Here is a 16,527-nt window from a genome sequence, read left to right as displayed (position 1 = left end):
CTATGAAAAACCTTTTTTCCTGCTGCATACAGGGGGGCTTGTAGTCAGAGGAGAAATAGTTGTTACAAAACTTTATGAAATTTTCATATTCATGTTCCCTGCTAAACATGTACACACTTGTAGTTCAAATTCAATTTGAGCTTCAGCAACATATATGTTAGACAGTAAATAGTGAAACCAAACAATGTTTCTCTGGAACCTAGTGCTACATGTAACAGGGTGGTAGTTACTACCACTTACTACCATTGTGTCCCTAAGCAAGGCACTTAACCCTAAATTGCTCCAGGGGGGGACTGTCCCTGTAACTACTGATTGTAAGTCACTCTGCATAAGGGCATCAATAAAGTTACATACTGTGTTGTGTGTGTGTCTCAGTCCAAAGTCTGGCCATGATAAATCCTGTATCGGTCTGAAACAGACACTCTGCAGATTATACAGGTAGCTGTATCAACACTCTCTGATCCAGACTGACTGAACCAGCAGCAGAAAAACAGCAGAACTTTAATCCCATAACAAAAAGTATGCCTTTTATTCATAAAACTAGTCGACATGCCATGTGTCACCTGGAAACAGTTCTGGGCGCAACTAGCCATTTATTATGCTAGGGGGAGGTCAAGAAAGGGACGTGTGTCACTGTGTTTTTTCTTTCACAACCTGTGTTGTGAAATATATTTGATTATTTAATCTTGCACATCATTAAAACAGTAATTACTATATTATCATAAATAATATATATCACACATGCCTAGGAACACAAATCTTCATGTTTTTTTAAAGCCCATGCAGCTGATTGACATTCCAATCCCATAGATTTCAATTACATTGTTAGGCTTGTAATATAAAATTAAAAGGAAACAATGAAAGTACACTGTTCAAAAAAATGCAGGGAACACTTAAACAACACAATGTAACTCCAAGTCAATCAAACTTCGGTGAAATAAACTGTCCACTTAGGAAGCAACACTGATATTGTGCATGCTTTTGTGCAAATGGAATAGGGAACAGGTGGAAATGATAGACAATTTGAGATATCCCCAATAAAGGCGTGGTTCTGCAGGTGGTGACCACAGACCACTTCTAGGTTCCTATGCTTTCTGGCTGATGTTTTGGTCACTTTTGAATGGTGGCATTTCACTCTAGCATGAGACGGAGTCTACAACCCACACAAATGGCTGTAGGTAGTGCTGCTCATCCAGGATGGCACATCAATGCGAGCTGTGGCAAGAAGGTTTGCTGTGTCTGTCAGAGTAGTGTCCAGAGCATTGAGGTGCTATCAGGAGACAGGCCAATACATCAGGAGACGTGGAGGAGGCCGTAACAGCAGGAATGTAACCTCTGCCTTTGTGTAAGGAATAACAGGAGGTAGCATGACTGCCATTAGGTATCGAGATGAGATCCTCAGACCTCTTGTGAGACCATATGCTGGTGCGGTTGGCTCTGGGTTCCTCCTAATGCAAGACAATGTTAGACCTCATGTGGATGGAGTGTGTCAGAAGTTCCTGCAAGACGAAGGCATTGATGCTATGGACTGGTCTGCCCTTTCCCCAGACCTGAATCTGGGACATCATGTCTCGCTCCTTCCACAAACGTCACCAGATGTTGTAGGGAGGCCATACAGGCACGTGGAGGCCAAGCCTCATATTTTGGTTTTGTGGCATTTGTGTCATTGTGGTGGTAGTGTCATAGCAGAACCTGGCCACTCCACTGGAACAGACGGCACGGAGAAAACCAGGGCCCACTGAAGAAACCGATGGTGAACTTGGCAACCCCACTGGAAGGGGAAGAATGGAGGAAGGTTCTTGAGGAAGCTTGTGAGTGCTGGGCATGCTGTCGGGACTCCATTTGGGCAGCACCGGTGTAGTGTGTGCAGATGGAGATGGTGCAGGAGAGATCTGTTAAACTATTTTCTCTAAGCAGGCACTGAGCTGGTATACTGCTTCTTGTCTGGGTCGGGATGTAGCTCACACCTCCGTCAGTTTGTGAGTGTACATGTGAGTGTAGTGTGGGGAGAGTGGGCTAATCACCCTTTCCTCCTTGTGTGTCCACGAGCCGGCAGGGAGAGCAGACGTTTCACCCTTTCTGTGCTTGGGTTGCCGGGATGGCAGATTGAACAGAATTGTCATTTTTTTCCTCCTTTGAAGGTGCTTCTGTGGTTTGTCGCTCATTCTGTCACAAATGAGTTTCAGGCACTATTGCATGACATGGGGAAATGTACTGATAAATTAACTAAAAACAGGCATGAGAACTACAAACAGAGATAAAGGAATTTCTGAGGAGAGATAAAGGAATGATCTGAACTGAAACAGGACAGAAGAGAAGCATACATGTAGGGACATGCACAGCATGACTGGACAAACAAAAAGGACTAGATAAAAGAGACACTATATTGCTAGGTAATTAGACATTGAAAACACATTGGGTATTAATTAGGGATGACAGGGAGACAAAAAAAATGTGGTTCCACCTGGTGGGCCAGAGGAAGCAGGACATTATACATAATATTTCAAATTGCATTTACATACCTTTCAAAATGACCTTTTTTTTAAAAAAACTTCTTGATGTCTTTCAGTGGTCACTTAATATATTTATTCACATATATTTATTTATTTAACAGGCATTTTAAGCAATGACACTGTATTCAATAATACAGTGAATTATATTATCACTTCTCAAAGTTTTGGTATTTATTTAGGCACGAGAAAATGTTGAAGAAGGTGTTGGAGTTGGGACTCCATATTCCCTAGATCTCAAATTGGCCAATCGATAGAATTTAGGTCTTGGCAGAAGTCGAGTATTGGTAGAGCATTTTAAATAAAATGAAGGAGGATGTGTAGATGTGAGTGATGTGGACTGTGACAGGTATATGGGATTCCTGGACAGATTGCCTGAAACCATCAGCATGCCGAAGGTACCACGTCCAGCCTGAGGACTCAGGTGCTAGTTTAGCGTCTCTTTTATAAAGAATTAGAAACACAATGTTCCCTGGCTGGCCATCGAGGAATGATGGTATTGTCCTACGGCTGTATTGACCTGCCTGTCGGACTGCTCTTTCCTATTAACGTTTTTATTGAGCCGCAGCTCTGCTCTGGTAGACTGCCTTCGGGTGAACAGAACCAGAACTCAGAACATTTCTTGGAGTTAGTTCAGCTTTCTTTCTCTATTTCCTATTGAGGAAAGCAGAATGCGTGGCACAGAGGTTTAAACCTGTGTGCACATAGCTAATCTGATGTTTGGCAACAGCCCCACCTACCTTTTTGATGCAGTGTTTTTCAGTGCACTCGCCGGGCCTATTAAAATACGGGGAGTGTCCAAGTTCAAAGGGCTGCCTTTGCAGAATTCTCTTTTTCTCACCTTTCAGCCTTCCATATCAATGGGTTATGCGCTTTAAACCCAATCAAAAGTTTAACCGGCAGATGCGTGGTCAGCTATTGGGAATGGAGCACACTAATTGAGGAAAGGACCTTATTAGGACAGCAGCCTCTGTTAACCACACAGTTGTGGTAAGCTATGGTGTAAGATATGGTCTTCATAATTGTAGGTACATCCTTTGCAGTCTATGCAGTAGATGGACTTAAATTTGATATACAGTCATTCAAGATTCCACATTCCATATTGGTTTATTGTCAGTATACTGTGTATTGAAATAATGTTTCACACAGACTCATTGGGGTTGGGGCAGGTAACAGGTTACATTCATCAACTGACGTTTTCCTTTTCAATATTGTACAACACTTATTCATGGTATGCTAATTAACAGAAATTCATGTTATGCTTCTCAGAACAAGGGTAGAGAAATACATACTGCGCATACTGTTGATTTACCGGTGTAAGAGTATAATTTAATCTGTCTGTAGCACTCATGCAAGTTCTGTAATAAAACTGTGATAAGAAATACGGACTCTGGCGATATAAATCCGAATAAAAGAACAAACACATATGCAGAGATCATGAAGTGGCACGGCGAACAAGGCAGGTGGAAGGATGGATGCAAACGCATGACTACTACAAATGGGATTTAATACACAACATGACTTACAAGGACATGTAGACAATCAACGACCCGACATGAAACAGGCAACCATTTGTAACAACAACGCAGGTGGGAATTGTGGGATGACGAAACTCTGGCCTGGATTGCGGAGCCGGGTCACCCCTCCGGAGTCAGGCCATGAGTTGCTGTTTACCACAACAAGAATCTCACAACAAAGCGAAGCGGGCGGAGATGGAAAAGCTTCAATCCTTTGATGAGAAGAAATAAATCATTCATTCTTCTATTAGCAAATCTAAAGACCCTGCTGTGCTTACTGCCAGAAATGCTCGAAACTCTAAAATTAAATAGGACACATCAAAAGACATTAAGAAAGTTGCTACAAATGTGGGACTGGTAAAATAAAATGTGTCTTGTTGCTGTAAATGATTGAAACCTACAAAGACCCAGGCTCTATTACATAAGTAACTTTATATTTGACACTTTATATTTATATTTCATGCATACCATTTTTGTCACCACAGTACCACTGAGAAAAGAACGGTCTTTATACCTTTGTGTAGCATTAGGCCATCCTCCATCTGCTCTGCACATGTGTGAAACAGCTGTGCAGAGACAGCTGTGGATAAAGAGGCAACAAATTTTTTTTTGGAGGGGGATGAGTGTTACATCACAGGAGGCCGGGGCCCAATTCGAAATGCCCGCTAAGTGTTTGTCGAGCTAAGAGCCTGGAGTCATTTCAAATCCGAACGGAGGGCCTTGTGTTTGCAGGAGCCAGTCTGCTTCCTGCCCCTTCGTACACACCCTACAGGAGGAGGAGCAGGAAAAGAGTGACAAATGGAGCGGAAGTGTAGGACGGGGCTAAATGATTGACCATATTGATCTTCCATCTGGGACTATAATGTCTCTGGCACTGAAGACCCCTTGGGGGCTCTGCCGATTTCCTGACAGCTTATATGTTTCTCTCTCTAGATGTCTGCACTTGTTCCCATATGGACATTCTTTTACTGGTTCCTCTGGCTTTATGGCCCCATTGGTGTGCATGGAGCTTGAACGTGGTGACCTGGTGCCGATTTTACAGAAGCCTTAATTGCACTCACAGACAGCGCCAGCGATCAGGTTAAAAATAAAATAACACTTTTAAACCAGCCCGGACTGGGCTGAGCAGAAGAGACCTGAGGTCAGTCGAATGAACTCCCGCGGAAAAAGCCATAACGTATCAATCCAGTGCGAAAAATCTATTCATTCCGCTGTACTGCTTGAGCCAGCGACGGCTGGTCAATTAAACCAGACAGACACCGTTGCTACAGCAGCTTATTCTTTCCATCGCTGCGAGCAAACATGTTGCTGGAACAGGCGGCTGTGGAATAATTGCGGTGCCTGCAGATCTACCGCACCCAAAGGGCTCTTTTGTTCAGTTAAGTTAAGGTGGAAGGAAATTCACTGTAAATGAATACTAATGAAAACACATTTTTCTTTTGACTGCTGTTACACCCATACTTTTATTCAGTCACGATGGACTGTTTCACCAATCAAATGATTGTTTTTTGCTTGCATTTCCACATGAATTGAAGTAGTACTTGTTTTATGGCTGATGGCTCAGGAAAACCAGAGGTCAAATGATAAGGTGGGGGACCATGATAAGGGGACCACGGGATGTGATTTATTAAGTAAAGAGTGGGGAGCTAAGACTCGGTGACTGTCATTTAATTCAGCAACCTAATTGAATTATAGATCACAAAAAAACAGAACCAATAATACTTACAACCGTTCAAGAAGGATCCCCAATACGGAGAATATGGGGGGGTGTTTGGAATTCGCACCCTTTTACACATCACTGAAACACAAGTGGACTGTCAATAAACATAAAAAATGATACTGCAGCAGGCCAGACTTTTTATCCGCTTCTTTAATGTACGGTTTCTGACAAACAAATAAAGGGATGCTAGCAGGTAAGCTGTGGGTGATATAAGCAAATTTCGTAACTAGCACACTATGTGGTATCAATGTGCTCGTTCTGCAAATTCACGTGTATTGCATTTTCCTCAGGACAGCCCATCTCCAAGTATGTACAATGTTCAGGATGCCTTTGAGAACGTGTATGGCCACAAGCACTACAAAGAACCCCGGAACGAGGGAGCGAAGAAAAGACAGCGGTCTTTTTTAAGCACCACCCCCAGACACGCCTTATTCAAGACCCGTGATCCAAACATTCCAGGTATTGAGTTCACCATCATGCATACCATACCAAGAATGGACCCATCAGTGACACGGCGGGGAATACACTGGATTTCTACACACATCACCATATTAGTTGTCCTGTGGTCACAAACTAACCACTGGAGAAGATGAGGAAATTGCCCAGTAACCAACCATACACCCGCCTGGATGTCTCCAGTGATTCTAAAATCAGCATTATTAAATGCATTTAAATACTGGCCACTTGGGTGCATGCAAGGTGAAATGCAAGACTGATTTTAATAACGGCTCCTGCCCTTTTCATCTCGCCATATCTGCCCATCGCCGACTAATGTCAGCATGAGCCAGGTGCAGTTGAGCAAATATTTACATCAATTAGACTCTCACGTTAACATGTAGTTTCAAATTGGATGGATTCATCACTTATTTGGATAATTCATAGTTCTGCCCCTATATCCAATGGTCTCCTCGGCCCTTAACAAAAGAGCAATTTGCATATAAATAGATTTGGCAGTTTGCAAAGTTTGCACACAAACACGTGGCCATTTCTCCCAATTTGCATTTCAGAAAACGTGAGCTTTTTTTTTTTTCCACCCACCTCTCGTCCATGTCCTGCTATGATGGTATTCTGATGTGAGGTTGATTAAAGCGTGCTTTAACAGTCAGCATTTTCGGCCAAAATGGCAGCAGGTGTAATAGGGTGTGCGGGTCCCCCATGCGCTCCGGGTAAAACGGGAATGTTTGGAACGTGGCAGAGGTAATAAAGCAATCTGCTTTTTCTGTAGCAGTAAGCACCTCTGTCTTAGCTGGGAGTCAGACACGTACCCGACTCTTGCTCTGAGTAACGTGTTGAAACCTCTGGGCTTACCTGCTCAATTATACCTTTTTTCCCATTGGAAAAAAAAATCTAATTGAGAGAGACCTTTCCTCTCTATCTCAGTGGAAATGTCACACTGCATGAGGTTGGGTATAATTACATTGGGCCATTCTTCAGTGTTTCTCAGCCATCATTCAATCTCCTTGTAAACCATGACTGTCACAGACTAAAGATTTGATTTAGCATGATTTTATTTGCATGTTGTACAGACTGTACAAAAATGTCATTAATTAATGAATGTATGTGCTAATTTGTTTTACAGGACCAGGACATTACAACCCGGAAATCAAGTCCAACACAAAGCTGTCACTGATCAGCTCCTGTGAGGATCGATTCAAGTGTCCCAAGGACGTGACTCCTGGCCCGGGCGCCTATGAGGTAAATACGTTTAAAAGCTTCACCACCTGCATATAAATGAACAGCCTCTGACTGGACAATTTCTACATGATTACTACATGATAAATAATTTTCACCTTCTCATTTCTGAAACAACCGCGTCAGAAGACTCAGCCTATGGTCATCACTTAGCATCGGAAGTGTCAAATAAATGGCCAGCATCTAGCGAAAAAACAAAAGGAGATTGCTGACTTGAGTAAAAGTGGGTTAAAACCTGTCAATTATCATTATTGATAGCATAGAACCATCATCTCAGCTGAAAATGTGGTCAGAAACTAAACTTGATCAACCATGATTGGTCGTGGTCAATCCATTGGACACATATATGTTCGGTGAAATTGGCAACTCATTGCTCTGTTTAATAGCAAAAGTAAAAATCATTGCCACACACCCTATGGAAATAATCAGCTGTGTGGCCATGAGAGAGTAAGTGAGTCTAATCGTAATAAATGTGAAGCTAATCATAATTAAAAAAAACTCTATTTGCTAAAAACCACAGAGACTGGCTTCTGGATCAATGGAATAAAGGTCATGTGGTGTGATGAGTCCAGAATGACCCTGGTCCAGAGAGATGGGAATGGGCAGGTAGTGATGAGACCATAAATGAGACATACTTTTCACATACGGATTGACCTTAACCCCATTGGGATGTTCTGGACTCTTTCATTCAGGATATGGAGTGAAAATGGACTGGAATGATGATGTTCTGACAACACTTAAATTCATCAAAACAAGATCACAGCGAATACATGCTGAAATCAATGTTAAAGGTGATCCAACCAAATATAAGAGTGTTTTTTTTTTCTCACATTTTTCACATTTGCAGTTTCCCTGAGGTCCACTAGATCTGCCTAAACACTTGGCAGGCAACAAACATATTAAGCTAATGACTGTTTTGGGGCTTTTACACAAACAAAACATCAGAGCCATAAATGAAATATCTAATGAGAATTTTATAGCCTTGGATTCTTCATCAATCCAGAAGATATAATGCTGCCCTTTAGGTTTTTATGACAACCTGCCATTTAAATGTGACATCCCTTGACTTGTCCCTAACTACTTCTGGCTGACACGGGCAGTTTATGTTGTATTATCAATGCCACCGTGGGTTTCTTTTTCTTTTTTGTCTTCATAATCAATCATAATCCCACTAAATTTCCCTACTAACCACCAATAATGTGTTGGCTTTTTGGTTGATGATGCAATAAATTGATTTGAATTGTGCAACACAATAGTCAATTACAGTAATATGTTTTATTAAGAGTTTCTTACACTGTATTATTGCATGTAAGTGCTCATGGTAAATGGTATGGAATGCAAATGTAAATCCAACAGGTAGTGAATGAACAGGTATGGAGAAATGTCCAGATGGACAGCTCGGTTCTCTCCATACAGTAGGGGTGAAAGGAAGAAAATGAAGTTGGAGAAGGAAAGCAGATCAGGGTCTGATATAATCAACCCCCGATTCTGACAGAGCTCTGTCTGTATTTGCCAGGTTTTGTATCAGCCAAAGCTTTGGCATTCCAAAAAACTGCCCTTAAACTGATAATACTTAATAATCAATAAAAATCATATCTGTGAGTAAGCCATTGGCAGGGGAACTGTAATCTTTGTAGGCAGCTCTGTGAATGGTGAAATCAGCCCAGGTCCCGGTTGGCTTGTGCCCGTGCATGCCAAGACTGCCAAGGCGATTGGCTGGTTCTGTTCATGGCCAGGCCAAGATTGAGACGAGAAAGACGTTCTGATCCCTCCTGGGGGAATAGACAGCCTGAGCTCAAGCTGCAAAGCTGCCGAAATCCCGCAGAAGTCTGTAGCTTTAAACATCCGCGCAAAAACACATTAAAAATCCATTTGTGCGTGAGGACACGGGCCGCAATAGGCGGGTTGTAAAGCGGAGGCTCCTGTCTCCCTGCAGCGTAGTCGTTGTCCTGCGAGTGTAATTAAAGGAACGCTGAAGCGTTGCTTTCGCTCGCTGTCGCGGATGTTAGTAAAATAGACTTGGCCGTAATGGGTGCATTATGAAGCAGTTTATTCACCCTGCACCTCAACACACCGGTGGTTCATAATCTGACATTTATCTGATCCCCATGATATTGTTGCATTGCCCATGTATCGGGGCAGTTGTGGCCTAGTGGCCTAGTGGTTAAGGAACCCCGTAATCAGCAGGTTGCGGGTTCGAATCCCGATCCGCCGAGGTGCCACTGAGCAAAGCACCGCTCCCACTGCTCCCCAGGCGCCTGTCATGGCTGCCCACTGCTCACCAAGGGTGATGGTTAAAAGCAGAGGACACATTTCGTTGTGTCACTGTGTGCTGTGCTGCAGTGTTTCACAATGACAATCACTTCACTTTCACTTTCATGTTGGCTACATTAGCAATGTACATTTAATATTTAAATAAAAAATATATGTTATATTAAAACTATATTATAGAGCACGTCTTAAAAAAATGTTTGAATACTTTGGATTACATCAAAATTGTGCTTCCAAGTGGAGGCCTAGCAGGTAAGGAAGCGCCCCGAACCACCACTGAAGTTCGTCCCCGCACAACACATTTCATTGTGTCACCATACGCTGTGCTGCAGTGTTTCACAATGACAAAAACAATGACAATCACTTTCACTGTAAGTTATGATAGAAACATGATTTGATTATTTGACCAGCAGACACCAGTAGAGAGACGTTTGTTTAGGAAGATCTGGAAATCATGAAATGGTTCAGAACAACTATCTTCTAATTGGTGAGTTAAATCAGCATCACTGCACAATATAAAATATATTGTGAATGCTCTAAATCTGCTTAGCAGGCATCTGCTCTGCCATCTCTGAAACAGGCTCACCTACAGCTATCACCATTTTCACATAAGTACAAAATTCAATTTTTGGAAAAAAAAAAAAAGATTATTTTCTTCCATTTTGGTTCTTATTCTGCCCTCTTGTTTCCTCTGGACCCGTAACCCTCCTCTTAAGTGTCAGCAAATGTTGCAGTGAGTTTGATCACCCCTACGCGCTCCTACTGTGATAATTCCCTGGGTTCTCCATTACCATGCAGAGTGAACCCAAGGCTCCTCCAGCTTGACCGTGCCAGGGCACCCTAACGCTGAACCTACACAAACAGATCAATAATTATCCGAACAAAAGCCTCTTCAGCGGCGGTAAGGGGCATACCAATGCAGCGGCTGCGCCGCGTTCTGCCGCAGGAATACAGATGTTTCAGCTCCAGGCTCCTGGACCTGCAGGAGGTGATCGCTGGGTCAGGCTTTTGATGCGCGGCTAGGATTTCCCTTGTATCACAAAGCAGCCTGTTCCAAGAGAACAATGCTCCCCGTAGCCTCCAGTCACCATGTGATCCAACACTTAGAGCAAGGCCCGCAGGAACACCCCCCCCCCGGACAATATTTCAGCCGTAAACCTGACAGGAAGTAACATTTTTAGATTTATTGGCCATCGGCGAAGGCAATCGCGTAGGCTTCTCCTGTACGCCAAGACTCTGGGACTTGGGGTCCTAGCGAGCAGCTGGGGACGTGGGAATACTTTTCTTGCCTGGGGTTGTTTACCATCTCGTGCTGCTGTGACGAGGGAAGATTTGCGCCGTTTCCGTCGCCCCCGTGCCATTCGATTGCGCTCAACTCCTGGCCGTCTCTGGTGTCCCCGGCCTCTTAGCTGGTTTATCAGCCATTCTCTTGTGCTGCCTGATGCCACGCCTGACCAGGCAGTCCGACAGCAAGATCATCCCGCAGAGCTTTGACAAGTCCCTCACGGCAAGGCTGTGGAAGTGGCTTTTGACTCCGCGTTTTTAAGACGGATTGACGCTATAAAGTTGTCTGCCGTTTGAGGTAGAAACATACATGGGGCTATACAGGGACATCTTTTCACATTGCATATATTGTATTCTTGAATACATTAGCAGCTTCCAACGTCAGTCTGATCTAACCGGCCGAGTTGACTTTGGCAGGGTGGCGACGACCGGGAGTCAAACAAATTGATGCACTTTGCTTTCTTCCTGAATAAATCAAGCGCAAGATTTTGTCAGGCACGCTCGAACCCCCGATCCTTGAGCAGCATTGTTTATGCGCTGTATGTTGCACTGAGACAGGAGACTCTCTGTAGATGACTGTCAGTGCACATCATGGGTCAAGGGTACGGCAAATGTCACGAAAGAGCACAGTGACAGGGAGGAAATCTTGGAGGAGTGAATAAATCAGGGAATAAATCCATATGGATTTGTTTTTTTTTTTTTATTTTACGCCCCTCGAGTGCCATGTCATCAGATTGGTCTGCCTCCCCTTGTGCTGTTGATACCATGTTCTTTTTTCCTTTACTCTTTACTTTTTTGTTCTGAGCACCCTTCCTTTTTTTATTGATGACTCACTCTTGACTTTAGGGCAGAGTTCTCTGTCTCCAAGGACCTTCCTTGTCCAGGTCGCTGAGACTAGAAATATTGCTTGTGCCTTAGAGGAGCACTCTATCCAAAATCAATAATTGAATATGCGGCTCCTTAAAGTCAAGGATGCTAAAGGAGGGATGCTTTAAACCCTTTTCATGCTCTCTGGAGTTATACATTTTATTGAGCGATAACTACAAAAGACTGTATCTTTTCTGCACTACACTTTTCCACATGGATATTGGAAACGAATCCACATGTCTAATTAGTTGTAGACGTGTCAGGAGAAATAAAAAAAACATGGACACTGTTGCTCAATTGCCTTCTGTTGTATAGAAATTAAGCCAAACTAGCTGTAGCTGAGCTACAGTGAGATTTGCAGCCAGATTCTGCAGAGAGTCGATGTCATGATGACCTAGTCGTTTGGTAGACCCACCATAAAATGCAGGTCCAGTCACATCATTTGCCAGTATAGTCATGCCTTCTGATGATATAGTGCAATAAACAGGGTAATAAACCTCAAGCGATCTGTTTTCACATTGAAACTCATGATTATAGGCAGAGCTAAAAACTGTACTGTAGCCAATCAGCAGAAGCACTGGACCTGAGGGGGCTATACGTTTTAGAGGCAATGCATTGTGGGTTTTTTTCAGTTAGTGGGAGGAACTTTCTTACTCATTTGCTTTCACTGAATTCAAGATAAACTCTGAAGCCATTTAAATGATCACTTTGGGTAAAAGCGTCTACCAAATGCATGCAATTTTTACAGATGTTTTATCAAATAAAATTCACTCACAGATTACAGTTATAGAGACATATTATGAAGTATATAAATATTGTTGCGCATCTTAAATTAGGTTTTGCAATGACGACTTGATGAAGGATGTGAATGTGCCTGAGCCTGGCCTCATTTTCCAGAATTAATTCCATGATCCGTCCAATCCTTTTCAGCTAAGCCCAGCCATCATGGACACAGTTCTGAAAGGCACGTTCAACGTGACCCTCCACAACCTGCTGGCAGCCCGGACCGCCCTCCCTGCCATGTGCCATACCGCAGCCCCTGGTTCTCAACTGGAGTGAGGGTTAGTGGACGTATCAAGCCGCTCCAGCTTCACCACGGCTGATTCTGGGAAGAATGAAGAAAAACTTCCCTGCAGTAAACACAAGACACGTTATATGATGCTTGGTAATTAATCATCCTGAAAAGCATATCCATAAAAAAATAAAGAAGGAAACAAGTGAATGTTTCTGAATGTTTTTTCTCCTGTATCTTATCCTCAGTGGATATCTGTGAGGGGGGATGAATTAAGTACTCTGATTAATCTGTGGATTTCCTATATTTACAGTTTGAACTGTAATTAGCTGGTAAGTGCAAAAGTATATTAAGGGTATCATAGATACTCTTATTTTTTATAGCAGTAATTTTATTGATCTGAAATATGCAACTGTTAAGCATTTTTTAAAAAATGGAAAAGCATATGTTTTAAAATTGTTAAATTACAGTATTGACTTTGGCTGACATCTCCTTCATTGTACCATTATTGGTCTTAACATTGGAAAAGACAATTAGGAGAAGTGAAACCAGACTTCTGAAATTAATGTATATGCCTGTATGCATAAATCTTGCACAGCTTTATCAGCGTTTGCTGACTTCCAAAAAAGAAGGTGTGAAAGTCAAATAAAAGAGCCATAACTTATTTACTCATTTGCACACACTAATAAGTCCTCCTCGTTAATCATACGTTACTCCGCCCTTCTGCGCCGATCGCGGTCCATGTCTTTTTCTAGGCTCGGAGCCCAACATCGTTATAATTTAACTTTGCTCTTTCTCTAAGTGGTCCAGGAAGGCTGTTGTGAGATTTACAGATCTGGGAGGCTGGGTATAAAATATTTAGGGTCGTGTATCTCTGGTCTCGAGAGCAGGGTGAACCGTATCACCTTGTGAAAGAAATAAGCATAAATAAATAAATGAAAGAAGATGAGGCAGTGCTGTGATGGTAAAACTGTCCCTTGTTCTTGATCTGGATACGAGCCATTTCTCCTGAACATGGTCTCCTTATCTCGTCCTCACATCTCTAAGACGAACTTTTTGGCCTTTTAAGCGTAGTGACGCCCCCATCAGGTCGTATAGATGCCCTACAGCGCTCCCCTGCGGTTGGGGGGGATTTAGTGTGAATAAATCAGTCGGTTATATGCTCAGAAACTTTGATCAGCTTTCTGTGGGCCATAAATCAGCAGGCTGGCCAGGGGCAGGAAGTGGCGTGCGGAGCCGCTCGCGCCCCCCCCGTAAACAGCGGTACGAGTCCAGTTCCGCGGCGTCTTGTAACATGGCCCGGAGACAGTTTCACTACGCCTCTCTGTCGAGGCATTGTTCTGCGAACCCTTTTAATCTAATTAAGCATTTAGACCCCATCATTATTCAGCAGTCTGAGAGGAAAGGGTGTGTTATTTATGTGCCCTTCCGCACGCTTGCATCTTTTCATCACATTGACCTGTTTTACGTCCGCAGACTAATTAAATCGAATAAATCACACCTGAGAGCACACAATTCGGCTCAAAACTGAAGAAATAGATAAATCCTGATTATGGTGCATTACACACCACATCATTCATGTTGTTTATGTGATGGAAACTGAATCCAAACGGGGATAAAAATGACGAATGGAAGGGTGACGGGCCGCGGGCTCTTACTTCTAAACACCTTCGCTTTGTCTCCTCTGGCTACTGTCATGATGGCCTTTATTACTGCTGTCCTTCCTTTTTCCTTTGTGTAACTAGAGCACCGCATCCAGTGGTCAGGTGCACCGTCAAGGTACATCCGTCACAGCAAAAAAAAAAAAAAACCCGTTTCATGGGTCATCAATCTCACGTCCAATCTGTTTTGATTTGCCAAGTGAGACTGCAATTTTATTGTAAATGCATCGGAACTTTGTTAGAAAACCATCTTTTAAATCGTGGTCCTTTGGTTGTCTTTTTTTTGTAGTTGAAGTTCTTTTATTTTCTTGGTGTTGTTTAGTACAATCAGTCGTCTCATTTCTAATCTGGCCTTGTCCCGTGACCCGCGTCTCCTAGATTTTACTATGCATGTATCAGTGAGAGATGAAGACTCGCCTGGAGGTAGCCATCTATTGTTGTGGATGCAGCAGATGTCTTTCAATATTTTGAAAAGAGATGATATTACAACGCAGGGCGTCCCATAGAGACGGAAATTAGTTCAGCTAGAGCCACAAGGTGTGTGTGTGTGTGTGTGTGAAATGTAGTCAATTCTCACAGGTTGGTGGGTGCGAGGCCTTCATTGCATGAAGTCTGCATGTGATCACAGGATGAAGCGTGCTATTTATTATTATTTAGCATCTTGATGGTGGATGGAATGTATTGTATTCAGTCCACATTCTGAACCATCTGCCCCAGGGTAGCAGAACGTGCTTTGGGTGATTTCAAATCTTCACGACACCTTGCATAATGTGTGCAAGCTTGGACTGTCAAGTTACCATACCATGCTTGCGTGCCCTACCTGATGATGCTCTCTTCAATCATTTGAAACTATAGAAGCAATCGTTCACTGTTCACACCATGAATTTACTGCTAATTGCTTGATTTCAGACTCATGACAACCAAAGAATGTTCATGTAAAAAACATGGTGTAGTGCAATTTGGACTCACACGCAATACATTGTAACTGGCACGGGGAGCTCACAATCCACACAGGGCCCCAGAGCTAATAGATTGGGGTCTGAGATTGCTTGACCTTTACATTATTGAACTCTGTTAATTAATGAAGGACTCTACCCTCAGCTACTTCAGGACGTTCAATAGTAAATGAGGCTGCAGAGTATTAAAAGCTGAACTAAAATCTTTTAAAAGTAAACATGCATATGCTTTGGTGTTTCTAAGTGGGTGGTGACGCTGCATCACTTGTTCTTCTCCCTTCTCAGCAAATTGCTAAGAGCCTAAATCACCCTACTGAGAACCTTTGGGACAACTCTTGAGGAAAATTGTATAAGTTCATAGAAAGTAAAAACAATCCAATTCATGATGTTTGTGTAGTGTATTTATGAAGACATTTAATTACAATCTGTGTATAGCAATTACTCTGAGTATAGCAAGACTTTATGAAATTGGTATGATATAAGGCACCAGTTAAAAATGTAGACATGACTCTAATTTCTTTTTCTTATACTCTACATTGTAAATGGACACTGACCACCTCCAAACTATGAATGAACAAATATGTCAAGAGCCTTGTTTTAATGTGTTGGTAGGGTTGGTATAACAGTCTATACAGTTAATAGCCATATTATGGCAGGAAAAATGACAGTCCATTGTTATTTTAAGACATGAAGGTCAGTCAATCTGTAAAGTATCAAGAACTTTACTGATGACACAGCAACAGGCCGTCCCATCTGGGACCATTCATTTTTTTTGTAAAGGACAATGATCCCAAACACACCTCCAGGTAATGTAAGGGCTAATTCGCCAATAACATTTTGATTTCTTTGATACAATTTTTGTTTACTATGTATGTGCTCAATCTATGTTCCTTAATAATTTGGATGTCTTCTGTATTAATCTTCAATGTAGTAAATAAAAAAGAAAAACCATTGAACAAGAAAGCGGGTTCAAACGTTTGACTGGTATTGCAGGCTCCTTGTCAGAAATGGTTTTTCATTGAGTTCTAGAGATTATG

At 42.4% G+C, this 16,527-nt stretch overlaps 1 protein-coding gene across 1 annotated transcript in view; it reads left to right on the top strand.

Moving 5' to 3' along the window:
- Window positions 1–13,226, top strand: part of stpg2 (sperm-tail PG-rich repeat containing 2) — a 29,548-nt gene extending 16,322 nt beyond the window's left edge. The window contains exons 12-15 of the mRNA XM_028996034.1: window positions 6,038–6,206; window positions 7,327–7,442; window positions 12,792–13,026; window positions 13,122–13,226. Coding sequence (XP_028851867.1) covers window positions 6,038–6,206; window positions 7,327–7,442; window positions 12,792–12,920 — 414 coding nt within the window. The 3' untranslated portion in view covers window positions 12,921–13,026; window positions 13,122–13,226. The remainder of the gene's footprint in view (window positions 1–6,037; window positions 6,207–7,326; window positions 7,443–12,791; window positions 13,027–13,121) is intronic.
- The last annotated feature ends 3,301 nt before the right edge of the window (window positions 13,227–16,527 follow it).

Source organism: Denticeps clupeoides, chromosome 11 (assembly GCF_900700375.1).
Source record: "Denticeps clupeoides chromosome 11, fDenClu1.1, whole genome shotgun sequence".
Taxonomy (NCBI): Eukaryota; Metazoa; Chordata; class Actinopteri; order Clupeiformes; family Denticipitidae; genus Denticeps; species Denticeps clupeoides.
The sequence above is the reverse complement of the archived record's forward strand: the minus strand, read 5'-3'. Positions and strand labels throughout refer to the sequence as shown.